This window comes from Syngnathoides biaculeatus, chromosome 14, assembly GCF_019802595.1.
Source record: "Syngnathoides biaculeatus isolate LvHL_M chromosome 14, ASM1980259v1, whole genome shotgun sequence".
In the NCBI taxonomy this organism is placed as follows: Eukaryota; Metazoa; Chordata; class Actinopteri; order Syngnathiformes; family Syngnathidae; genus Syngnathoides; species Syngnathoides biaculeatus.
In genome coordinates this window covers 22,183,615-22,209,372 of record NC_084653.1, presented here as the reverse complement: position 1 = coordinate 22,209,372, position 25,758 = coordinate 22,183,615, and the positions used below count along the sequence as shown (strand labels likewise).

At 46.4% G+C, this 25,758-nt stretch overlaps 1 protein-coding gene and 1 long non-coding RNA gene across 3 annotated transcripts in view; one reads left to right on the top strand and one right to left on the bottom strand.

Annotated features, from left to right (window-relative positions):
- LOC133512682 (uncharacterized) overlaps positions 1–25,758 on the bottom strand; it is a 119,512-nt gene that overhangs the window by 8,815 nt on the left and 84,939 nt on the right. For both annotated transcript variants that reach the window (XR_009798244.1, XR_009798243.1), the window contains exon 2: positions 17,914–18,091. This is a non-coding gene — a long non-coding RNA (uncharacterized LOC133512682). The remainder of the gene's footprint in view (positions 1–17,913; positions 18,092–25,758) is intronic.
- LOC133512679 (anosmin-1) overlaps positions 1–25,758 on the top strand; it is a 77,939-nt gene that overhangs the window by 25,259 nt on the left and 26,922 nt on the right. The window contains exons 3-4 of the mRNA XM_061842515.1: positions 17,332–17,394; positions 17,879–18,101. Coding sequence (XP_061698499.1) covers positions 17,332–17,394; positions 17,879–18,101 — 286 coding nt within the window. The remainder of the gene's footprint in view (positions 1–17,331; positions 17,395–17,878; positions 18,102–25,758) is intronic.

The window sequence follows — 25,758 nt, the reverse complement described above, 5'->3', positions numbered from 1 at the left end:
TCAAATTTCAAATTGTCAAATCATAAATGATGAGGTTAGGATATTTATATATAGCTTATTATATATAGATATAGCATTTTTGTGTTACCAAACATCAGCAATAGTTGAAAAACCCATTACCCTTGGTTTCTGATTCCAAAGCGAGTTGATCAATTTTAATGTGTAAATATGATGGGTCGATTAAAGATTTTCATGCTTTCAGTCATAATGGAACTAAGTTGAAGTGATGAATCATGACTGACAGACAAGATTTGTATGTTGGGGAGGAGCTTTGTTTAGTCTGGGTTGTTAGTGGAAGTTCATCATTTTTAAAAATAATCTGTAAACCATCCACATGACAAAGTTGTAAAAAAAATAGTTTGAATTTATATCAAACTGTTACGGTTATGTTTATGCTTATTAGGTGGCGTCAATTACTAGCATATTTTTTCACTATTTACAGCAAAATGCTCAAATTAGGCCCAGTTATCGGTACGCGTGTAGCACGCTTAAAACGAAGCGGTCCCGACTTTTTTTTTTTTTGGGTAGCGAAAGGAATGCATTGAACGGCTCCGACAGCGATCCCGACAATATGACAGCCACTTCTGCCGGGAGCTGAACTCGGGAGGACAAGTAGGATTAGCGGATTCGAAGTGTTTCTGCGACGTGAATAAACAAATGGAGATAGTGATGGAATGTGTCTGCAGCGTGGGATTAGACCCCCCCCCCCCCCACCAGTACCCCCAACCCCAAACCCCTCCCTAGTCCCAACAGCGTTCCATGTCTTCCTACACACCGCCGCCCAGACCTAAGCCCCGAGGCCTCGTTTCGTTTTAGATGACGGAGGGACTGGGCGACATTTTCAGCTTTTCCCATCGGGGGAGGTGCAAAAGCGGGTCGCGTTTCTGATTGGCACGACTTGCGCGTCTCTGTTTTTATACATAACACAACACGCCAATTTGTCTGGACTTCGGATTGTCACGGGGGGAGATCTCCAGGGCAATGATGCATTCGCCTGGAGTCGTACCCACGCTATAAACAGTTACTTGGAAAAAAAAATATTTCCATCCATCTGTCCGTTTGCTGTATCGTTTACTGCTCAAGGTCACGGTGAGCTGTGGCGCCCTCGCCGGCGCATTTCGTGCAAAAAGGCAGACTGCGCCTAGGACTGGTCGCCAGCCAATCACGAGGGACATGTAGACGAAGAACTATTCGGACTCAGAGTCATACCTAGTTAAAGTCCGAACGGGGATGTTTTTGGAACGTGGGAAGAACCAAGAGAAAACGGTCAACATACAATCCATGACATGAATAGCACCTCAACCGGTTGCAGCCAAGTACTGCACTTCCATTTCCCTCAGTTGCTCCAAGGCCTGATTAATCAACGTTCGGTTCTACGCAATCGAGCAGGATTCTTCACTCTCAATTCAAGTGATCATTAAGATCAATCCCATCTGAAACTGTGCTAATTACATTCGTCAAGTAAAAAAAAAAAAAATCACTCAAGAAGAATATGCTTTGATTAGCGTTGACATTTTTTCGCTAGACCAGGGGTGCCCAGACTTTTTTTTTTTTTTTTTACCCCAAGATCTACTTTTCAAGCAACTAGCCTCTCATGAGGTACCGACGAGGGCGGGATTTGATGCTCCCAAACCGTTTTAAGGTTAATGTTATGTTGCCTCCGATATTTAAAATACAGAATTAGCTTTTTGTGCACTGTATTATCTGTGTTTTCATCCTGGATCAGACTGTGCCAAGGTGGAGTTTTAAAATGACACACCATCTCATCCTGCACTTTCTACTTTTGCTTCTTTTCCCACTCGGAAAAGAGAAAATCTCGTCCAGTTTAACCACTTTTTCTTCGATTATTCACATACTCCAACAGTCATTGCATCTTAAAACAACAGCATTTCTCCATTAATATCGAAAGTAAACATGAGCAGCACATCTAGCTCGTCCTTGCTCTACGTTGCCCAGACTGTGTTGCTAACTAAATCAACTGTGGTGGACACATTGATGGGCTGCGGAAGTACTGTAACATTTGGAATTATGAGTGAGTTGTAAGGTAAACTGGGAAAAAGGGAGTGTGGCGGAGCAGCGGTCGTTCTTCTAGTTAGTTCCGTGTGCTGCCTAAAAGAAACCAGCGGCTTCTTCTTTTCATTTTTTTACAATAGGTATGTGAATTGCGCCATTGGATGGAGCAAGCAGTCATCCCTCACTCATTGAATCACATTGCAAAATGCCACAAACTGAATAGCTGGATGTTATACTTTCAATTTTCATTGGATTATTATTATTATTTTTGCATGCTACGCAGAATATGTGCGAAGAGACTGCATCAGCGGTGCACAATTGCGCGTTCTTGTAAGCGTAATAGCTACGATATTCATTCGGCGTTTCTTGTTTGCCATCTGCTCAATCCTCAGCGGCTGCCGTGACAGTGATGCATTTATTTGGTCCTCCGCGGCGGACGGAGCCGGTTCATTATCGGCGCTTTTTGACAGTCGCAATAAACGGCCCCCGGGGCTGGAAGGACGTCTCCCACGTGATGGTTTTCATCCCTCGCTCCCGTGCATCTATCATGGCGATGTTCGCCGTTTGACGTCGACGGCAGATCCGTCACGGTTCTCCCCGACGAGCGGCGACAAACGCCGCTTCGGCGTTCCCGCGCCCCAAGACCCGGCGGCCTCCTTATCGGCGATCTGACCTCGCGGGATCGATCCGTCCCGTCCGGTCTAATTATGACAAAATGTAAACTGAGCTCGGAGCGAGGCGATAAGCCGGGATCTCGTTACGGCCGATGGATGCTTGTCGCCGGGCCGATGATAACGCTGCGAGACGGCTGTAAGAGGAGTCGCCCAGGAGGTGTGCGGGGGAAACTTCAGAGTTGGTGAAGTATTAAGTGGCGGACAAAGCGGCGGCGGGGGCCCCGAGCTGTGTGGGCTTTCTTCGCTCATAAATAAGGCAGGCACCTCCGATTGTGGGCCGAATGTATAATTCATGCGCTGCCCCACCTCTTCTTGTCCTCCCCGAGCCTCTTTGTTGTCTGCCCCCACCGTGGCACGGCAATTAAAAATTAAAGCGGCGACAAACGGCTCCCGACGGCTCCTGACGGCCCCCCCCCCCCCCCAAGGCAAATTCCCGAAATGATGATCACGTCTTGACGCCATGCTCGCCCACATCTAGCGATACCGATTTGTCCAGGTCTGCTTCCCACCGGGGTAAATTCCCGAGTAGGAGTTCATCAAAGTACAGGTCTGAGGATTCGACCATACCAAGATGGATGAACTTCCTGTTCAATCCGGGGCGAGGAGGGGTCCTTGAGACTTTTTCCGTCCGTCTTGTTATGGACGCGTCAACCAAATGTCTCGTCAATTGTTGAAACATTCTTTTTTGGGTTTTTTTTTAAAGCTTTTTGACAATAATTCAAAATGGTCAAAAAGCTTTAATGCTATGCTGCACCCACATTAGCATAGGAAAAAATAGTTTTAGAACAGAATAATTCGTTTGCTCTCATTTTGGGCAAATTTCCTGGTAGGATTTTGTGCCCTGAGTCACTGATGGTGTAGTGGTACACACGCCGGCCTTTGGTGCGGATAGCGTGGGATCGATTCCCGCTCAGTGATGGTGTCGATATCGGCCCCTGTGACTGACTGGCGACCAGTTCATGGTGTAGTCCGCCTTTCGCCCGAAGCTAGCTGGGATAGGCTCCGGCTTTCCCGTGACCTTTGTGAGGATAAGCGGCTTGGATAATGGACGGCGGCACGGTGGATCAGCTGGTAAAGCGTTGATCTCACAGTTCTGAGGTGCTGGGCTGAATCCCGGAGCCGCCTGTGTGGAGTTGCATGTTCTCCCTGTTCCCCCAAATTTTTTTTGTTCACGAAAAACAGGTTTTAAGAGTGTCGCGGCGATTCTTTCGTCAGAATAATAACAATAAATTTACCGATTGCTGGTTCTCAGGGCCCAAATAAAGCCATCCTCGAATGGATGTCGACAGCGGCAGCATTTTGAGGAACAAGACATTTTCGAGCAACGCAACTGTTGTATAAACACCGCAGAGTTACAACACTGTCAAAGTTTACTGCAAACATTCCTCAAATCGCTCATAATTCATACGGCAATTTGGAGTCAACGCTTTTAGTCATCAAGAGGAAATTGGACGCGGCCTCGCTGTGAATTAATTTATTAAACGCAGTTATCTACATCTTGTATTTCTTACGAGCAATAAAGACAAGATGTCGAAGGGACCCGCAGGATATTGCGACATGATTGGGATCGCTTTTTAGACACATTTCCATACAATCTGGCCATATCTACCTGAAAATTTTAACCCTTAATAACGGAGATATATTAAAAAGAAAGCACTTGTCTGAACATTTTAATTTCCTTGATTTAAAATGGCAAAAATGAACAAAACTTTCTATTTTTAGAGGCGTGGGAGAAGTTCTCAGTAAGAATGGTCTGTACCCCCGTAGCTACGCCAGCACACTAGCGGTCATACACTCCATTTTGCAATAATCAATAATCAATCCACACGTCAACCAATTGATAATTATCATCAATCAAAATGGGGCACAATGATCTCCCCCAAGGCTGTTTTGCTCTCTGTAGATAAAATGAAGCAATATCCGTGTGGCTTTGATGTGCAGTGGCATCCATCCATTTTATTAGCTGCTCATCCTCACAAGTGTCGTGGGGAGTGTTGCAGCCTATCCCACTTATAAACGGTCCAGTTCCTGAGGTCCAAACCAGGAAACTAGTCTACGTCTGATTTGTATGCAGTACTCAAAATACGACTTAAAAAATAAGGGAACAACCATCCATCCATCCATCCATCCATTTTCTTCACCGCTTATTCTCACGAGGGTCACGGGGAGTGCTGGAGCCTATCCCAGCTGTCACCGGGCAGGAGGCGGGGCGCACCCTGGACTGGTTGGCGGCCAATCGCAGGGCACATCGAGACAAACAGCCACACCCGCCATCACACCTATGGGCAATTTAGAGTGTCCAATTAATGTTGCGTGTTTTTGGGATGTGGGAGGAAGCCGGAGTGCCCGGAGAAAACCCACACAGGCACGGGGAGAACATGCAAAATCCAAAAAGGCGGGGCCGTGATTGAACCCAGGTCCTCAGAACTGTGTGGCCAACGCTTTACCAGCTGAGCCATTGTGCCACCCTCAATTATCCGCTTATCCTCACAAGGGTCACGGGAAAGCCGGAGCCTATCCCAGCTCGCTTCGGACTACACCTTGAACTGGTCACCAGTCAGTGGGCAGGGCAGATATCGACACCCTAACCGAGCGGGAATCGATCCCACACTGCCCACACCAAAGGCCGAACCCGGGACCTTTGAACTGTGAGGCCAACGCTTTACCATCGGAGCCACCGTGCCGCCGCTATGGGGAATTTAAAAAACTGTACATTAAGGAACTTGTTATACTTTTAAAGATACAAGTGGCGGCACTGAGCAAACAGATCCAGTTTCTGGAGATTCTAATTTTGATAATAATCTAACCATTTTGGTGTGGCTTATGCATGTTCTCTTCACGAAAACCGCAGCTTCAAATGGTTAAGACAAGACTCAAAATTGGCCATAGGTTGTGAATATGAGCGTGGACGGTTATTTGTGCGCATTTCAGTCCGGGTTTTACTGACCAGAGTCAGCTGGGATGAGGCTCCAGCCGACCCTGATGAGCACAAGTGCTGCATTAATATGATGGATGGACGGCAGAATTTTTTTGATAAAGCGCTCGCATTGGACGTGGGGAGTGCCCAATAAAATGTCCAGAACTGGAAAAACCATTATCCTTTTTCAACCGTGTGAGTCTTTTCCAGATCCAGTTGCAAAGTCACATCTCGGGTCTGTTAATCATTTTTAGCCGAGGTGAGTTTAACACACGCACCTGCACAGAGTGGAAAGTCCTGCTATCTCGTGGACCTTGAACATCACGTAAGTTTGAGGAAACGGCGTCTAGACGTTACAACACGGCGCTATCGGCTCGCTGATTTAAAACACTCCTTTGAAACCCGACGGCTCTCCAGAGAGACATTCCGGGAACACCTCCGCTAGCGGGCCCCGTTGCACTCGTTCAGGTCTTCGGGAACACTTGCCGCTCGATACTTTTCGGTCTAGTTTCGCTGCAGTCGGAGTAAAAAAAAAAAAAAAAAAAAAAAAAAAAAATTGGCCGCAAAAACGGCAAGCTGACATTTCAGTTGGAAATGGGAGACGGACTCGCGCAGAGGCGGCTTGAAGCGCGCCATGCGGCGGCTTGAGTGCGAAAGAGAAACAGTAAAACCGCCGAGTGTGGCTTCCCTCAGCGAGGAATGGAACAAGTGACTGGCGGCCCGAGATTGCAGCTGCGCCGCTGAAACCCAACTAATTCCTGCCCTAATTCGCCTTAACGTTCGCTCAATCTGCGCGTCGCAAATTGGTTATTTCGCTCGTGTTGTTTAGAACAAGTGAAACCGTTCATTTTCGAAGGGAAAAATTGCTTCTCCTTCTCTTTCCGTTCGGCTTGTCCCGTTAGGGGTCGCCACAGCGTGTCATCTTTTTCCATCTAAGTCGATCTCGAGCATCTTCTTCTCTAACACCCACTGTCCTCTTGTCCTCCCCTCACAACATCCATCAACCTTTTCTTTGGTCTCTCGCTCTTTTGCCTGGCAGCTCAGAGTGTGTTAACAAAGTGAAGAAACGGTTCCAAGCGGGATGGAACAGTTGGCGGAAGGTGTCTGGTGTTCTATGCGACAGAAGAGTTTCCGCTAGGATGAAGGGCAGAGTTTATAAAACAGTTGTGAGGCCGGATTAGCGACGGTGGAACTGAAGCAGAACTGGAGGCGGCAAGAAATGAAGATGCTGAGGTTCTCGCACGGAGTGAACAGGTTGGATAGGATTAGAAACGAGGTCATTAGGGGGACAGCCAAAGTTGGATGTTTTAGAGACAAGGTTCGAGAGAGCAGACTTCGATGGTTTGGACATGTCCAGAGCATATTGGTAGAGGTTTCTTCAGTTCTTCACCACACTCTCCATTCTCTCTCTGTATTATATTCTGTTTTACTTCGGCTAATCTTCATTCCTCTCATTTCCAGTGCGTGCCACCATCTTTCTAATTGTTCCTCCGTCTGATCCTTGCTTTCACTGCAGATCACAATATCATCTGCAAACATCATAGTCTCCAAGGGGATACCAGTCTAACCTCATCTGTCATCTTATCCATTACTACCGCAAACAGGAAGGGGCTGAGCGCGGATCCCTGATGCAGTCCCATCTCCACCTTAAATTCTTCTGACAACCGCTGTTCTGCGGCCCTCATACATGTCCTGGTTTTCGCTAACAAAGGCAAAATTGGGATGACGAACGTCAACTGCCAAAACGGTAACACAATGCCGCAAAATATGTCATCAGTTGTGAAGCTTTTCCATCGACTGTGAGAAACTTCTTTCAGTGAGTGACACCAGAACACTAGCGCAACGTATCCTCAGCATAGCGCGACGTTGCCATAGGGTCTCCCCCCCCCCCCAAAAAAAAAAAAAAATAAAAAATTCTGCGGTCACCGAGGGAAAAGGCTTTGGCCGTGACTCTGAAAGATATATCACATGATAGAAAATGTGCCCGCAAAAGCAACACAAGCCCGCGGTTGTCAAACGTATCGTTTTTCTGGAGCGCCGCTTGGAAACATTCGTTTTCTTGACACGGGCTTAATGCAGATGGAAGGATGAAAAAAAAAAAGAAAAGAATGAGTTTCAAAACGCGATTAGAGCGGACGACGGCCCGAGAGGGTGATTGAACGGCGGGTGGGGGATGAGGGATGTATCGTCTCAGTGACAGCCAAGTACAAAAAATAAAAAAAAAATGGCGTGACCGGGCGGGGGCCGCCGGCTTCAGGATGGGTCAGTAGACAGGAAGAAGGATTTTATACGGCCGGCGGGAGGGCGAAAAAGCCCAAACTCAGTGGGGTTAAAGGTGAATTTTACAATTTCTGTGATCGGCGCGGAGCGACGCCACACGTCCAAAGGGGGGGGGGGGGGGGGGGTCGACACGATCTCGGCAAATTCACCTTGGAACGGTCGGCCGAGCTCGAAAATGGACCCTTAATAGCCGAGGGTGGACGTTGAGCCAAAGTCCTGATCCCATTTTCCTGATTTTTTTTTTTTTAGCTGCGGTTTCAGTCGCAAAGTGTTTCAAAAGAAGTACAACGTGTCATCGTCCGAAGGACGTCGAGCTACCGGCACGCAGAAATCCGCTCTGGCAGAATTCTGCCGGTTCCGGGTGAGCTTAAACAAAGTAGGGAAATTTTACAAAAATAGAAGAATTTGAGGAGGGGGCCTATGTAATACAATAATATAACTTCTTTAAAAATCCATTTACTAATGACCGATCCATGTTTCATCAGCCTACTAAAAAAAGGCTATTTTGTTTTATTGTATTTTTAGCGTATTTATGTATTCATTAAGGAATTGAATTTTTTCAATTATTTAACGTGATTTATTTCATGGAATTTAATGTCATGCTATTTTCATTTATATAATGACATTTATATTCACGGACTGCATTTTTAATTTATTTAATAGCGTTTTATATAGTGGTCTTTTATTTCAAGGCATTGCGGCTCAATAAAAATTGCCGATAAAATGCTAGGAAATAAACATGAAATAGTTTTAACGTAGCGGCACGGTGGAGCAGGTGGTAAAGCGTTGGGCTCACGGCTGTGAGGACCCGGGTTCAATCCCGGACCCGCCTGTGTGGAATTGGCATGTTCACCCCGTGCCTGCGTGGGTTTTCTCCGGGCACTCCGGTTTCCTCCCACATTCCAAAAAACATGAAACATTAATTGGACACTGTAAATTGCCCCAAGGTGTGTTTGTGAGTGCGGCTATTTGTCTCGATGTGCCCTGCGATTGGCTGGCGACCAGTTCAGGGTGTACCCCGCCTCCTGCCCGTTGACTGCTGGGATAGGCTCCCCGCGACCCTCGTGAGGATAAGCGGTGAAGAAAATGGGCGGATGGACAGTTTTAAGCTGTCAAAGTCACAAATTAAGACGACGTGATTGGTTGAACTGCAATGTAAGCTACACCCAGAAAGAATTGCACTTGAAACACGCAACAATACAGCATTTTTTTTTTTTTTTGGGGGGGGGGGGGGATGCCAGCGAACCGTAATGCAAATAATTCTTGCCAATCGGACAAATTCTTGCTCTGCTCAAAAGCACCTGAACCAGAATCTTTGTAAACATGCAATCCGATACCAACAACTTTAAATTTAGACTTCGTGAAGCAGCATGCGGCGCATAAACCAAGCGTATTCTTCCATTTTTCCGTTCAAAGTACCGCGACCGCTTCACCTGGAAGAATTCCACGCGCAATAATGAGTTTTTTCCCCCTCCGCCACGGTTCCTTTTCAGCCTGCCGGGGCCGTGGCACCGGTGACCGTTCAATCCCACGCTTTCGCCGAACCCTTCGCCCCCACCCCCGCCCTCTTCGCCATCGCCACGTTTTATTACGGCGTGAAATGCGGATTGAAAGGCCGCTGTGGAAGTTTCTACTTAATCATGCAGAGCGTGTCACTGGTGGGGAGAGGCAGATAAGAAGACAAAGGGGAAATCAGCCACAGAGCAACACACACGCATGCTTTTGTCGAGATTTAAACTGCTGAAGTCTGCAGAAATATTAAAAAAAAAAAAAAAACAACAAAAACAGAAACAGCACCAGCAGCAGAAGAAGCGACTGTTTACTTCCCAGATGCAACGTTCCTTTCTTATTTTTAGGGGGGCCGAATTTAGGGGCAAATTGGTCCACACGTAATCTCGTCGGATAATTAAACGCATTCCTCGGGGCTATTCACGCTGTTGCTATCCGAGGGGGTGGCCCATTTGCTCGAGGTTGGGGCCACCCAAGGCCACCGCATACGCCAGTGATTCCCGAGCGCTTTATTATGCCGTAAGACATGTCGAATGCGTGCCGTGGGAATGGAACTCCCCCCCCCCCACTTAGATGCTCTGGAAATCAGGATACATTTAGTTCATCCATCTTTGTTCATCTCGCTATGCCGCCGACATACACTACAGAGACTAAAAAATTGAACGCTCCTCCACTAGATGGCAGAGGGTCCAATTCACCTGGTATCCAACTGTTGTCATTCATACAGTAAGTCTTGTGAATATCTTTTGAATGGATCAACTTTATGTAATTTTCAGTGACAAATTCGGTTTGGGCAGCAAAGTGGAACAACTAGCTAGAGGGTCTGCTCACACTCGGAGGAACGGTCCCGCCTACGTTGCATGTTCTCCACATGCCTATGTGGGTTTTCTCCGGGGACTTTGGTTTCCTCCCACATCGCAAAAAATCTTCTTTTCCTTTCGGCTTGTCCCGTTAGGGGTCGCCACAGCATTTCATCTTTTTCCATCTCGTGCACCCTCCTCTCTAACACCCACAAGTCTTCATGTCCTCCCTCACAACATCTATCCACCTTTTCTTCGGTCTTTCTCTCGCTCTTTTGCCTGGCAGTCCCATCCTCAGCACCCTTCTACCAATACACTCACTCTTGCACCTCTGGACATGTCCAAACCGTCGAAGTCTGCTCTCTCTAACCTTGTCTCCAACACATCCAACTTTGGCTGTCCCTCTAATGAACTCACTTCTAATCGTATCCAACCTGCTAACTCTGAGCGAGAACCTCAACATCTTCATTTCTGCCACCTCCAGTTCTGCTTCCTGTTGTTTCTTCAGTGCCTACCGTCTCTAATTTGTACACCATGGCCGACCTCACCAATGTTTTATAAACTTTGCTCTTCATCCTCGCGGAGACTCTTCTGTCACATAGAACATCAGACACCTTCCGCCAACTGCTCCACCCCGTTAGGACCAGTTTCTTCACTTCCTTACCACACTCACCATTGCTCTGGATTGTTGACCCCAAATATTTGAAGTCATCCACCCTCGCTATGTCTTCTCCGTGGAGTTTCACTCTTCCTCCTCTGCCCCTCTCATTCACGCACATATGTTCTGTTTTACTTCGGCTAATTTTCATTCCTCTCCTTTCCAGTGCGTGCCTCCATCTTTCTAATTGTTCCTCTGCCTGATCCTTGCTTTCACTGCAGATCACAATATTATCTGCGAATATCATAATCCAAGAGGATTCCAGTCTAACCTCATCTGTTAGCCTATCCATTACCACGGCGAACAGTAAGGGGACACTGAGCTGATCCCTGATGCAGTCCCACCTCCACCTTAAATTCTTCTGTCACACCTACGGCACACCTCACCACTGTTCTACTACCTCATACGGAAGACTTTAACGTTTTAACAAATGGCTCAATTACCACAGCGAACAGGAAGGGGGCTCAGAGCTGATCCCTGATGCAATCCCGCCTTCACGTTAAATTCTTCTGTTACGCCCGAGTGCAAATGGTTGTTTGTTTCCATGTGCCCTGCGATTGGTTGGCAACCAGTTCAGGGTGTACCCCGCCTCCTGTCTGAGGACGGCTGGAATAGGCTCCAGCACTCTTTTGAGAGGATAAGTGGATCAGAAAATGGATGAATGGTATTTGGTTTTCTGGTACGGCGGCTTGACCGTGAATTTTCTAATGTAAAATATGCACCGCAGATCAGTAAAATTTGGGCAACACTGAGTCAAACACTACGACATCTTTTGTAGGTTTTTCCCATAAGTCTTAGACGAGTTTAATCACATGCAGTGCAGTTGGAGTATAAAGTCGACACTATGTACTCAGTATTACTTAAATTGTCTGCCTTCTAACATGAAATAAAGTGGGAACGCAAATACTTTTCAAGGCCGGCGCAGAGCTTGTGGCGACTAATGTTGTCTCGCATTTTCCCAAACTTGTTTGTCGGCACGGTTGCTACGGATTAGACCGCACACCGGAGTGTGCAAATAGCGATCGGACACTTGATTGATGACAGCACCTTTTGTAACCATACGCAGCCATCTTTTGTATTTGCTTTGGCGGGACATCTGTCGTCGACGTGCGATTCTTCCCTTCCTTAAATGGGGGTCGAGGGGGGTGGGGGGGGGGCGGTCGATCCGGGGGGGGGGGGGGGGGGGCAATGGCTGACAGATGTGACAGGTCGAAGCACACCTGTGGGTAGAGCTGATGTCTCTCTCTCATACTCCATGTTCACCTTGCGATCACAAACATTTAATTATGTACAATTAATTTGTATCAGTGCGCTGCGATTTGATCTTGGCTAATGAGTCGTGACACGATTACTACGTTATTGGGGTCGCGGGTGAGCTGGAGCCTACCCCGTGAAAGACAGGGTACACCCATAGAGCTTTTGCACGTGACGTCACCATTTCGACAGCGCCATATTGCCGGTCAAACATAGCTGCTCGATATTGTAGGCGACATTGAATCAGAGGAGATTATTTACAAAACCCGAGACCTGTTGTGCTGTTGGTTGTCACAACAGACGAGACATATTCAAAGATATCATTCTGTGGAATACCATCTGAAAAGGCCAGAAAAGATCAATGGATTTCGGCAATTGAACGGGATGGATAGCGCCCGACCAAAATACACACGACTGTGTAGCGATCACTTCATCTCAGGTAGGAATTATTTTTAATCTCAAATTACCAATTAGTATCTACAATGCCAAGTTGACTCATTTGAGAACAAAGCGTATTAAAAAAAAAGAAAATATACCCTCGATCGCAAAGAAAGTTTACAGAGGTTTATGTGTGGCAGCGATACGCTTCCGTGTACGGAGGAGCCGTCTCTGTCCTCTTTTTTTTTGTTTTTTTCCAAATCATAGTTAATGAATGTGAGTTTGTGTAAAAATCAGGGGTCATTTATTTAAATATTGGCATTTGTATTGAAAAAAATGTGAATGGGTCCATCACTATGTGGGATTTATTCTTGATTGAGAACAGATCCAGCAGCGAAGTATTTGTGTGCGTTATACACTTTCAAACTTTTCTGTGTAAATCTCGACGACTTACTCACCAGATCCATGTGTAGATCCAGTAGTCCGAGACAAGCGGAAGCGGGTTAACAGTCCACTTTCGTATCGGCAAAAACATCGACTTCGGCATTAAATCTGGGTCCTCTTTGCCAAGTGTCTCTAATTTTTCCACGGACCTTCGTTTATTGTCACCTTCTAAATGTTTAACGGTAACGGACTAAACTCTGGGAGACGTATTTTCGTGTTGTCTCCAACTGACTTAGCATTGAACAATGGTTTGTTTGACCGTCAATATGGACAGTCACGTGATTTCGGTGATTTAGGTGCACGAGCGTTATTGTCTGGTCCGATTCCTACGTATGGGCAATTTGGAGTCTTCAATTGGAAAAGTGCTGAAGGAAAGCCACAGAACACGCAGAAATGTTTTAGCCAAGATTCAAACATGGCATGGAGACCGGCTTTGAAACCATGCACGTACTTGGAGACTCGAAATTGGGCGTGAATGGTTTTTCGGTTCTTTGCAATCGGCTGGTGACCGGTGCAGGGTGTACCATGCTTTTTGCCCAAAGTCAGTTGAAACGGGCCGCAGGTAGAACAATGTGCAACAGCAAATGGATGCTTGGTGGATAAAATTGTGCAAGATTTTAGTTACGCAATTGGTGGACATTGTTCTTTGATTTTCTTTCCAATAATTCAACGAATGCGTGATTCTGAATAACAGCAGGAAAAATGGCTCCTGTAGGAGGTATGTGAAGGTATTCAGTTTGGTGCGGACCCAAAATAGGATTATATGGCTTTGGAAAAAAAAAAAAAAAGTCTGCACTACACCGAGGATGAACCCGTTCAACTTGAGTTCAATAAAGTCGAAGATTTTATCATTTGTTATCGAGCCAACTCTTTTGTGGCACTTTCAGATGTTCTGACCGAAAGGCGTGCGGGGTTTTGATCTGAATGACACGGTACGGTTTTGTGCCCATTCTAATTCGGCTCGCTCATCTTCATCAGAGGCCTATTTTGTGATCTTTCTCGGGAACCTTTTGCACTGAAGCCTAAAAGGAGAATTTGGGAATTGAAAGAAAAAAAAAAAAAACTAAAGGCTTGTGTCGCTATATCCGGGCGGTAATTCATCCCGGTTGGCACGCCGGCACGTCGCGGTAATGATGAATCTATTTTCACTTGTGTGGATGTGATTGTGAGGATCCAGAAGGAGATTCATCCCGGAGAGGGGAGGGAAAAAAAAGGCAAAGGAATGCATTCATTTGCTGCACACAAGACCTTTTCAATGAGGAAAATGAGGCTGATCCTCGGGCTTATGTGCCTGTGTTCGGTGATTTGTTGGAGGGATTTGGTGGGGTTTCGCTTCACCGGCGGAGTGTCCTGCAGACGCCGCCTTCCGTGCACCTTTACCGCGACGTCGCGCCTGCCTTCTGTAGATTCGTGCGCGTTAGCTCGCCGTTTCATCATCGATAGCAGATGATAAAGCGGCAGGGGGGGGACCCCGGGCGGAGAGGGACGGGAGCCGATATGTCACGTCAAAAGTTTGCGGCAAGACGGCGGTTTACTTCGGAGCCCCCGCGCGGTCGCAACTCCCCCTCTCATTGGTCTTTTTTTGAGTCACACAGCAAATATGAGATCATGTAAAAGACCATCCGTCTATCTTGCCATGCATGAGGTTGCTGATTTTAAAAAAATAATAAAAAAATCCTGCGTTGAAAAAGCATCTGTGAAACAGCCACCGCCGGGCCCACTGAGAGCAGTGTGTCAAGCGGAACCGAGAGCTGACAGGCGTGGGCTCGCGCCGCCGCGTTCCTCCACCAGAAGCCAGATTTATGTTTCGTCGTTCGCCCACGCTGCTCAACTCCGTAAAAAGCAAATAAACTTTTCGCCGGCAAAAGGCAGACGCCTAATGAGCATATTAAGGGGTCGTAAACACGAGCTGCGTGCGGACATCCCTCGATGAGATGGGTAATTTCAAAACAGTGGACAATATTTTTGACAGTTTGTGACATCATGAGAAAAAAAAGTTTCAAATCAGTGTTGGCTGAAGCACTGAAGAGAACCACGGTCAGTATTACGGACCTTACAAATATCGCATTGTTCTTGTGATTGCGTGTAGTCGCCATCAAGTGATTGAGTTGTGCAGGATTTGCGCCTAGTCCGTTTTTCTCTTGTAGACTTGGCGGTTGGTTTATTGAAACATAACATTCACCAAGATAGTTGCGAAATCTGGTGTCAAATGTTCTTTTCAGTTCCCTACCAATCAAAACAGATCTTGCTCAGACTTCCGGGGGGGGCTGGACGAACCATATTTCTTGCCAAAATTGACCCCGAGTTTTTTTCAAGCTACATAGTACACCGTTTTTAGCCAACGTTAGCTCGCCTGGAACGTGGTCTTTGTCAGTACTTGTTGGGGCACAGTTCTCGACCAGTGATCATCAGATTTGTTGTGATGTATCAAAGCAGCAGATGGATGATTTTAACATAAGATTTTGGACAAGATTCGAGGTTAAATATGAATATGTTCCTGTGTGTCTTTTTGTGAGCTTATTTTACCACATCAGAATGATCTATTGCAGTGGTTCCCAAACCTTTTTTTGGATCGCCCCACTTTTTGGAGATGCAAAAGGCAGTTTTCAACCGATCTTCAAACTTTTAGGGATATCTGACTACGTGACCACAAGGCATGTTAGCTAAGGTTGTATTGCCAGGAACTTGGTATTTGTCAGAACTTTACAAAGCCCAGTTCTGAACCAATGTTTTTCAGACTTTGAAGACTTATTCTGACAGATTCAAAGTAGCAGCCTGATTGTGTCCAAGATGGCAGAGAAAGTTGAGGTCTAACAAAAATATCAAATCGGAATCATATTATGTCAACTCTAATCTGTTTTATTTAGCGTGCTAACCATCACCGTCTTCAAATTTTATGGGAGTATTTTACTACAACAACAATCCAGCAGCACGGCGAGGACTGGTTAAAGAGTCTGCTTCACAGTTCTGAGGAACCGGGGTTCAAATCCCAGCCCCGCCCTTGTGGAGTTTGCTTGTTCTCCCCGTGCCTGCGTGGGTTTCTTCCGGGCACTCCGGTTTCCTCCCACATCCCAAAAACGTGCAACGTTAATTGGAGACACTAAATTGCCTGTCCGTGTGACTGCTGGCTATCTCCACGTGCCCTACGATTGGCCGGCGACCAGTTCAGCTGAGAAAATGACAACAATCCTTTATATTTTAAAGGACGTCTGGCTTTCACACCAACCCGATAATTGGGTGGCATCAGCTTCCAGCGTCTAGTGTGACAGATAAAATATTTCTCCACAATTGCTGTCAAAAAAAAAAAAAAAAAAAAAAAAAGAGACTTTCTGGTGTAAACTTCACAGCCGTGTCGTCGGAGCGTTTGCGGAATATCCTTTCACACAGGCATGTCTCCGATGCGATCCTACCGCCAGAAGATGGAAAATTGCTGGGTTGACTTCATCCGACGGCAAAAAAAAAAAAAAAAAAAAAAATTGCAAGATTTCTTCAACAAAGCGAGCGCGTTTCCACCCCCGTGCAAAACGCTCCGAGGGGTGTCACGCAGCAAGAATGTGTGCAGCTATGTTCTAGTGTCACATCGCTAAGATGCTAAAATGAAGCATGTGCGCGTTGAGTGGCTCTGGCTGCGGTCGCTGCGGTTTGGGCCGCTCCGGTCGCTTCGCAGATGCAGTCTGGCATCGGCTTGGTGTGATTTCACAGCAGCCTCAGCACCAAAGGCCCGAACCCGCTCACTCCCCCCTCCCTTTTCGCCCCATCGATCTCGGTCATCTACGAACACCCTCCCCTTCGGCTCCATCTGCCAGCTTCTATTGGGTAAGAGCAGTCTTATTGAATGTGATTCATTCGGAGCGAGCTGATTTAATGCTTTTCAACCAAATTCTAAATTCTACTACCCCCTTTGTCAAAATGGCTTCGTGCCACATCGGTTTTATCCCGCACTTGCGCCAAAAAAGTTTAGTCAATGCGTTCCATGTGGGAATCCCAACAACTCGAAGGCGTGGTGGGTTGTTTATGAAGCCGCTAGTAAAGAGGAGGAGTTCGCTTCTGGTGCCAGATGGACCGAATCAGGCCTGGACATGAAAATGAGGCGCAGAGTGCAGAGTATGAGGTGCAGATAGTTGGGCTAGGGATGTCCCGTGCTGTTAAGGCACCAAGGAGGAATCTGTCAGGGGCTACGGCAACAAGAATCCAAACAGCACAAGATTACAAGAGACAGGGTGTGTCTGCTTACGCAAAACAGACCAACCTCGTGTTTGCTTTATGATAGAGATTATTTATGTCTCTTCAAGGTATGCTGGGCATCTGTAGCAAAAGGGGGCGGGTGTGTGTGTGGCCTTTGGGAATCAAAGATCTTTTGATGTAGCTGCCACCTGTTCCACAGCCTTTTTTTTTTTTAAACAGTGCCTGGAGCCCTGCAAGGAATCTTGGGACCTGAAGGAAAACCAGTGCCAGGATCTATGTGAGGTATAACACTCGTCTTGTCATGATTGGAACACTTAGAAGGCACAATAAGGATCAGGCTAGGGTAGCGCAGCAACGACGAATTGAATAACTTGAATAATTTAATTATGAAAAATCTTTACCTCTGCATCGAAGGTTCAGAATGATCATTTTTCAATACACGCTAATGTTACGGACAAACACGTGGCTAGCAAGTAGTTGACATTGCACTCGAAACATCATTATGCAATATTGAATTTGATAAAGTGGCGCAGGAAATACCGTACTTTCCCCGCTATAAGGCACACCTGAAAGCCTCTAATTTCCTCAAAACCCGACAGTGCGCCTTATAATCCGGTGCGCCTTATACATGGAAAAAGTTTTAAAATATGCCATTCTTGGGAGGTGCGCCTTATAGTGTGGAAAATACAGTAATAGTTGTTTACTCATCCCTCTGCTAAGATGCGATGCAAAAAAAGAAAGATGGATTCCCATTCGTCCTCCCCAGCCCCTCTTCCCCAAGAAGCACTACGAGTGCCTCACCAGCTGCGAGTTCCTCAAGTCCATCGAGGGCGTGAAGCAGGGCGACTGTCCCGCCCCGGAGAAGGCCAGCGGCTTCGCGGCGGCCTGCGTGGAGAGCTGCGAGGAGGACGGCGAGTGCTCGGCCGTCAAGAAATGCTGCTCCAACGGCTGCGGCCACACCTGCCAGGTCCCCAAGAACCTGTACAAAGGTAAGCGAAAGCAAACAAACATGTAACATCTCGTGACCAAAGTGGGGAAATGGCGTAGCTGACTTCCTGTTGATGCTACGCTAACGGGCATGACTAATATTTGGTTACTGATCTAAATTTGCCACATTTAAGGCGTTGATCATTAAAAAAGGAAAATAACTCCTCAAAACACAGCCAATGGAATAATAATAACGGCTACAGAGCGCACCTGGTTATAAGTCTCACCCAGTCCATTTGTAGAGGAAATACCATTTGGTACACACATATGCCGCAGCTGTTTAAAAGCTGCAAGTGCCCACATTGAAACACGAGATATTTTCAAAGAAAGATGGTACACAGAGAGTTTAACGCTAGCGCCGCCGTGGTAATGCTAACGATGCACTAACACTAATGGTTAGTGTACACAGCCATATCATAACTTCTATGACAATAGGTGCCACTATTTGTGAAAATGTGGTTATCATTCCTCCTGAACACGTTATTTATTCAAACAAATACTCATCACATGACCAAAGCGAGGAATGGCATAGATGACTTTCTGTTGATGCTACACTAACGAGCATGACTAAAATTTGGTTTCTGATCTAAATTTGCCACATTAAGGTGTTGATCATTAAATAAGGAAAATAACTCCCCAAAATGCACCCACTTGAATAATGTGATTACCGTAATTCCCGGCCTTCAGAGCGCACCTGGTTACAAGCCTCAGCGATACATTTGTAAAGGAAATACCATTTGGTACATACATACGCCGCAGCTGTGTAAAAGCCGCAAGTTCCCACATAGAAACCCGCATGAGATATTTACAAAGAAAGATGGTACACAGAGAATTTAACGCTAACGCTAGCGCCGCGCTAACGCTAACACCGCACTATGGATATTGTCTCATGTGGTTAGTGTACACAGCCATATCATTATATGTAACTGACTGACTAAATGAGTCATAACTTCTATGAGATAGCTGGCACTATTTATGAAAATGTGGTTATCATCACTCCTGAACACGTTATTTTACTCTATCATTCCGCTCAAACTGTAGAGTTGCGCATCCTGAGTGGGTTGCGTGAGTGATGTTTTGAAAGCTGAGATGTTAACTAAAACACCAATCGGCCGCTCGCTTTCAGCAGGTTGTTGTTGTTGTCGGTCACTAAAGGCCAGAACAGAGCACAGCGGACAACGAGTCCGCATCGATGTTTGAACGGCGGCCCCCGCGGCCTGCTTTTCATCACGCCGCGACAACAGTACACGTATTCATGTAGTGAGTTTCTCAGTAATGACCAGCGAGTGCACACAATCTGGAACGCGAGCACACGGACGCAGATGGCGGAACGATCCGGAGAGAGCCTCCGATGGTGGATGTCATGCCTCAAAAGGTGAACAGAATGTTCGTGTGGAAAGATGAAAAGAGCGCTAACCTTGGATAGTTCCAGTGACCCGGTCAATGAAAACCATCCAGTGTGGTTTGGAGACCTTCGCATGCGGGCCTGCCTACGCTGTCACTGAAGCGAGCGCGTGACACCTCACTGTCGCCGCCGCGTTTACACAGAATCGCGCCAACATTTCGCCCCGACGTTCCAGTGAAATTGCTCTTGTGGCCTCACCGTGTCAGAGGTCTAATTAGTCGCTCATGGTTTAAAGGGTATAATTGTTTCTGTGTGTGCGCAAGCGGGCGTGTGTATGCGTGTGCAGCCGTTGCCGTGATGGTCCGTGATGCTGGAAGCTATTAGCAAACACAAGCAGAGTGAAATGGAGCATTTCCCCCCGGTGAGATGACTTTCAGATGTGTCCAAATGCGCCTGAGCATCTCGGGACCCCCGAAGGGCTTGTGGTAGGCAACAAATCCCATTTTTGTATTCGACAAGCGTACCACAATATTTTGCCAACGATGCAATGTGTGCCTGAAAATTTATATAATGAGAGAACAAAAAAAACAATGATAATTAAAGATCTATGTTACTGACAAAAGGAAAACTTCAGGAAACAGTCTGGCTAGCTTGAAATCGCTTTACAGTTTGTCACAACGTGACTGACTATAAGTGTAACAAAAAATAAAATGAAGTACAAAAATCCCAAGGGAAATTTTGACGGGCTTCTGCTTGCATTTCTGACCGACTGGTATGAAGTCAGGCTTCTCCCGTTGAGAAAACCTCCAATTCTAACAGTGCTAACTGCTAATATGCTAACGTATAATATGCTACAACCGGGTTGCACTTCCCTGAGTAGAGGATGACCCCCAGAAGAATGGAAATCCTAACAATGTTAACGCCCTTCTTAGACACTTCCTCACAGCCTTAGATTATTAGCATTTTCCAGTCATTTACCTCATTTCAAATCAGAATCTATGAAATGCTCACATGCGAACGACTTGGTATGGTAAGACAACGTCTCCCCTTCTCTATCTCGCAAGTTTACGTGTGAAATTAATGAAACACATTCAACGCTGCGCCTCTGTAACTACACCCGCTTTGCAGACATTTTAAACTAATTTACATTCACTTTTTACAACAAAGCAATAAAAAAATGTGGAGGAGACCAAAACTACTGACCTTAACACGTAGAAGAGGAAGTGATCTCATCTAGCCACCCGATAAATGTGGCTTCAAAATAAAACACGCCGCCTACTTTCTGTGTTTCTCAGATCTTCCACGGCATTTTTCCCCTTTACCACGAACAATTCCTTATATCAGTAATAGTGTTGAAAAGAACGAAAAAAAGGAATACCAGGGCACGTGCTACCTTTCAAAATAAGAGTGCGCTTCCACGCCCTGTCCCTATTATAGCGCGCAACATCACACCATTACATTCACTATATATTCTATAATATGAACATGACCTGTATTTTCCTACATATTATCAGCAACTGCACCCGAAACAGAACAGACTTTGTACGTCAAAAACTGTCTTGTATAGCGTCAAGAATACTCATACACCAAAAACTTTGTTATCTATCCATAGAAACTATTCTACAGCAATTACCAAAATTTATTTGGGTGGACATAGTCTGAATGAGCCTATCCACCGGGCTAACCAACCGACCTACTCTGGTGCGGATCCCCCCCTGCCCAAAATGATTCATACAATATATAATAATCACTTAAGTCCAGAAAACACAAATCTAGCTAGGTAAGGAGTTTGCGGTAACTCTGTAGTTGAGTACTTTTTCGTAAGAATTGACAAAATGCGAAGATGCTAACAGTTGGCGTGCTAACAAATAGCAAGATAGATAAAGTTCTACGGCAGCTTGATGATGAGTTCAATTCCAATTTCAGCATCTGGGCATGGAAAAATGGACGTGGTCCTTTTTTCAAGGTCTCCACGTTTTTTTTTCAGTAGCACATTTTGAAATTGATGGATTTTGCAGAGTACAAAAACACACAACGTGTTTTATCAGTTAGCGACAATATACAAGATAATCTTTTCTATCTTTTGCTCCTGTCCATTGCAAGTGCGCCACTGCTCGACAAAAGCTTTTGTTATCATAATCGATTGGGGGTGCGCCTTTCGTAGGTGGCTGCAAAGCAAGAAGTGCACTCAAGCCCACATAAAAACAAAGTAAAAGCATCGATTTGTTTTTTTACTCGAGGAGGAAGCCCTTCATCACCGAGCCGCCGAAACAAACGTGTCAATTAGTGTGCATGTGTAATTTCACACTTGATGGGTGGACAGACGCTCCGGAAAATACCATTTGTATACAAAGTAAATTTTCCAAATGTTGCCACAACCCCGCGAACGTGATCTTCTTTTTCTTTCGGCTTGTCACGTTTGGGGTCATGTCCTCATGTCCGCCTCCATAACATCCATCAACCTTTTCTTTGGTCTTTCTCTTGCTCTTTTGCCTGGCAGCTCCATCCTCAGCACCCTTCTACCAATATACTCGGGACATGTCCAAACCATCCAAGTCTGTTTTCTCGAACCTTGTCTCGAAAAACATCCAACTTTGGCTGTCCCTTAATGAGCTCATTTCTAATTCTATCCAACCTGAACCTCAACATCTTCATGTCTGCCACCTCCACTTCTGCTTCAGTGCCACCGTCTCTAATCCGTACATCATGGCCGGCCTCACCGCTGTTTTATAAACTTTCCTCTTCATCCTCGCGCAGACTCTTCTGTCACATCGAACACCAGACACCTTCCGCCAACTGTTCCACCCCGCTTGGACCCGTTTCTTCACTTCCTTACCACACTCGCCACTGGTCTGGATTGTTGACCCCAAGTATTTGAAGTCATCTACCCTCGCCATCTCTTCTCCCTGGAGTCTCACTCTTCCCTCTCCACCCCTCTCATTCACGCACATATGTCCTGTTTTACTTCGGCTAATCTTCATTCCTCTCCTTTCCGGTGCGTACCTCCATCTTTCTAATTGTTCCTCCGCCTGTTCTCTGCTTTCACTGCAGATCGCAATGTCATCTGCGAACATCATAGTGTAAGCGGATTCCAGCCTAACCTCATCTGTCAGCCTATCCATTACTACCGCAAACAGGAAGGGGCTCAGGGCGGAACCCTGATGCAGTCCCACCTCCACCTTAAATTCTTCTGACACACCAACGGCCCACCTCACCACGGTTCTGCTGCCCTCATACATGTCCTGAACTTTTCTAACATATTTCTCCACCACAGCAGACTTGCACATGCAGGACCACAATTCCTCTCTTGGTACTCTGTCATAGGCTTTATCTCGGTCTACAAAGACACAACGTAGCTTCTTCTGTCCCCGCGAACGTCAACAAGCAGTGGTTAAGAATATTTTTTACACAGATATACTCAAATTTAACTTTCTCATCACAAATATGGTGTTCCAGTTCTTAAATGGGATTCTTCCCACAGTCTCAAAACATCCACGTTAGGTTCTTTGAAGACTCTAAATTGTCAATAGGTGTGAATGTGAGTGTTTGTTGACTTGGACATCACGTTCAACCCCACTGCACCTTTTTATCCATCATCCCGCGCGTCACGACAGCTCATTTAATCACGCACGGACCACAACACTCATCTACGTTCAGATGTTTTATTTGGAAAGACTCAGTTGCCTTCCCTGAATGCCATTTAGCATATTTCTTTATGGCGCCACTCCACATTCCAAAAAACGCGCGTGGTCATTGAACTGACGACTCTACGCGAACGGTTGTTTTCCTCTGTGTTCCCCCGTGATCGCTCGGTAATTGGGTGTACCTCAGGGCGCAGCTCTGATGACGAAACGCGGTATAGGAAACGGATGGATGGCTCATTATAACACGGCGCCATTAGACTTTGAATCTCACGCTTCCCCTGAAGGCCTTCGGTGCGTGCACTAGAGTTTAGGAACGCGTGCCCGATACTGATGCACGTCGAATGATCATCTCTCACATTAATACGACGGCTTGGGGAAAATGGAGCATAAATTGTGGACGTCAGAATGATTAAATTGAATGTAATCTAATGAAACTTAATTAGCCTATGCGCTCCCCTCCGCCTACATCATGTTTTTCTTCCACTCTGCGTGATTAGCGCGGTCCTCACGACAGCTTACGTGTTAGCGCCGCAAATGATTATCGCCGGCGCGATCGAGACCCGGCCGGACACACCTCCCTCCCTTGCCCCCCCCCCCAGCCCCCGACCTCCGACGGCAGGGTTACGTCATGGTGCGCTGGGCCCATTGAAAGAGGAACGCTGTGTGTGATTCTTGGGAGCGGGCCCGACTCGAAAGTTATCTTTGGAAGGCGCAAAGCTGCGAGAACGCGCATTCGATACCCTCCCACATTTTGCGGAAGAAGCCAGGCAGCGAGCGCAGATGTGCGCTGGTGCGGTTTCGTGTGTCTGCACCAGGACTTGGGTGACTTTGTGGGAAGATGAGCTAAGGCGGAGGGGAAGGGAGGAATGCTGCGGTTACCCAGGCGCACGTCGTGGCGCAGGAAATGTGACACGTCGGTCCGCCGGCGCGCACAAACACACACAATCTGCCGAGCTGCGAAACCGCAGCGCAATGACCCCCAGCTGTACGCATGTACGACGCTGTTATCGCAGGGACCAAACAAAAGACTCCACATGGGCCTTTCTTCATCTTCCAGCATGTTCATCCAATCCCCTTTTATGAGACGCAATTAGACGAAATGCTGTGAAGTCAAAACGCCGTCTCCATCGCGCTGCCCACCAACAGGCGCCGCGGTAGCCTCGAGCGTGCCTCGGACGCCAGAGGTCCAATATAACGTTCGAAAGGGCCCGACAGTTTATTGACGAGGCGGTCCAATCCCTATCTCATTATCGAGGAAGCCGGCATGCTCTCATCTTCTTCTTAAAGGCGACAAAGTCTTGGATGAGCATTAGGCTGAATTCTTGCGCTGAATAAATCTCACATTTAATGCGTGAAGCCTTTGCGAGAATGAAAGAAGAACACAGTGATGCGAGTGAACGTTCAAGCGAGCCGGTGCTAATACACACCACCACATCCCAATTTGTCACGGTCTCGTGGTATTACAATGTAATTGTCTAAATACGACTCTACTTGCTGTCAAAAAGCAAGTAGCTAAGAGTTCCAAGTGACCGTTCCGACCTATCAATCACTCGTACAATAATAGCCAATCAGATACCCGCATTGTCTTAATCCCTGGCTTGACACGCCCCTCTTGTCGTCATGTCCCACAAGCAATGCTGGTTGTCAGTAGCGGGCGCTTGGAAAAGTTAATGTTAAGAAGGAAATGGTCCTCAGATGCGCTTGGGGAATGTGCAATTCTGATGAAAGCTATCCTGCTAGGTTACAAGGGGCCCGCTTGATTCATTTTCCAAAGCCTAAAACACGGTTGACAAAGTGTCTACTATGGATTAAGGCTCACGGAATAGCGCACGTACAACTAAATGTAAACAATATCAACAAACACAGGGCTGTATGTTCAAAGGTAAGTGAGGGAGAAGTATCTTCTCTGAATTTTATTAAATTATTATCAGTCCTTGATACATTGCAGGAGAACTATTTGCCCATTTGTATCACATCAAACTTTTTTGCATCGATCGCCAACATTTTGCTGTAGCTGTGACATTTTGTCCTGCTCCGTCCAAAATCTCAAAATTCCGTGTACATATCCTTGCGTGAAATAGTTGAGACCTCTCTGCAGAACCCTCTTGGACAAGTCTGATAGAGAATCTACTTCAAACCTGTTCTGTTCAGTCACCATTTTGGAAGGTTGTGGGAGATGGCAACTGTTGCTGAGGGTCCATTCACCAACTACTAGTTTGGTATGGGGTCAAACAGAGCAACCAAACAAATATTTGACTAAAAGTTTGAAATCAAGTGCATCTACCTGCGCCTTTATCAAAACACATCGCTGTCACATTTTAGAAAATAGTAAAGCCGCGAGCTTTTGTGCGTAAAAATACAACCGCGCTTGGCGAGCTTCTTCGACAAAGCGGAAACCGGCCAAATAATGAGACAGGAAACGCTTCCAAGAAAACGAAATCTGTATTTGAGACAATTCCGCCAGTCCCGCTTAAGGTTCTGGTTTATTCCTGCAGCAGTCGACACGCATGCACCAAACCCACAATACACTGTGACAGCCTCGCAGATGAGGAAATGGAGCCATCAAAAACCGCTTCGGCACTTGCATCCAGAAAAACCCTTCAGACCCCAAGATGGGACCGGTTCAAGAAATTGAGAAATGAAGGCACAATTGCGAGTTATGTAATTGAT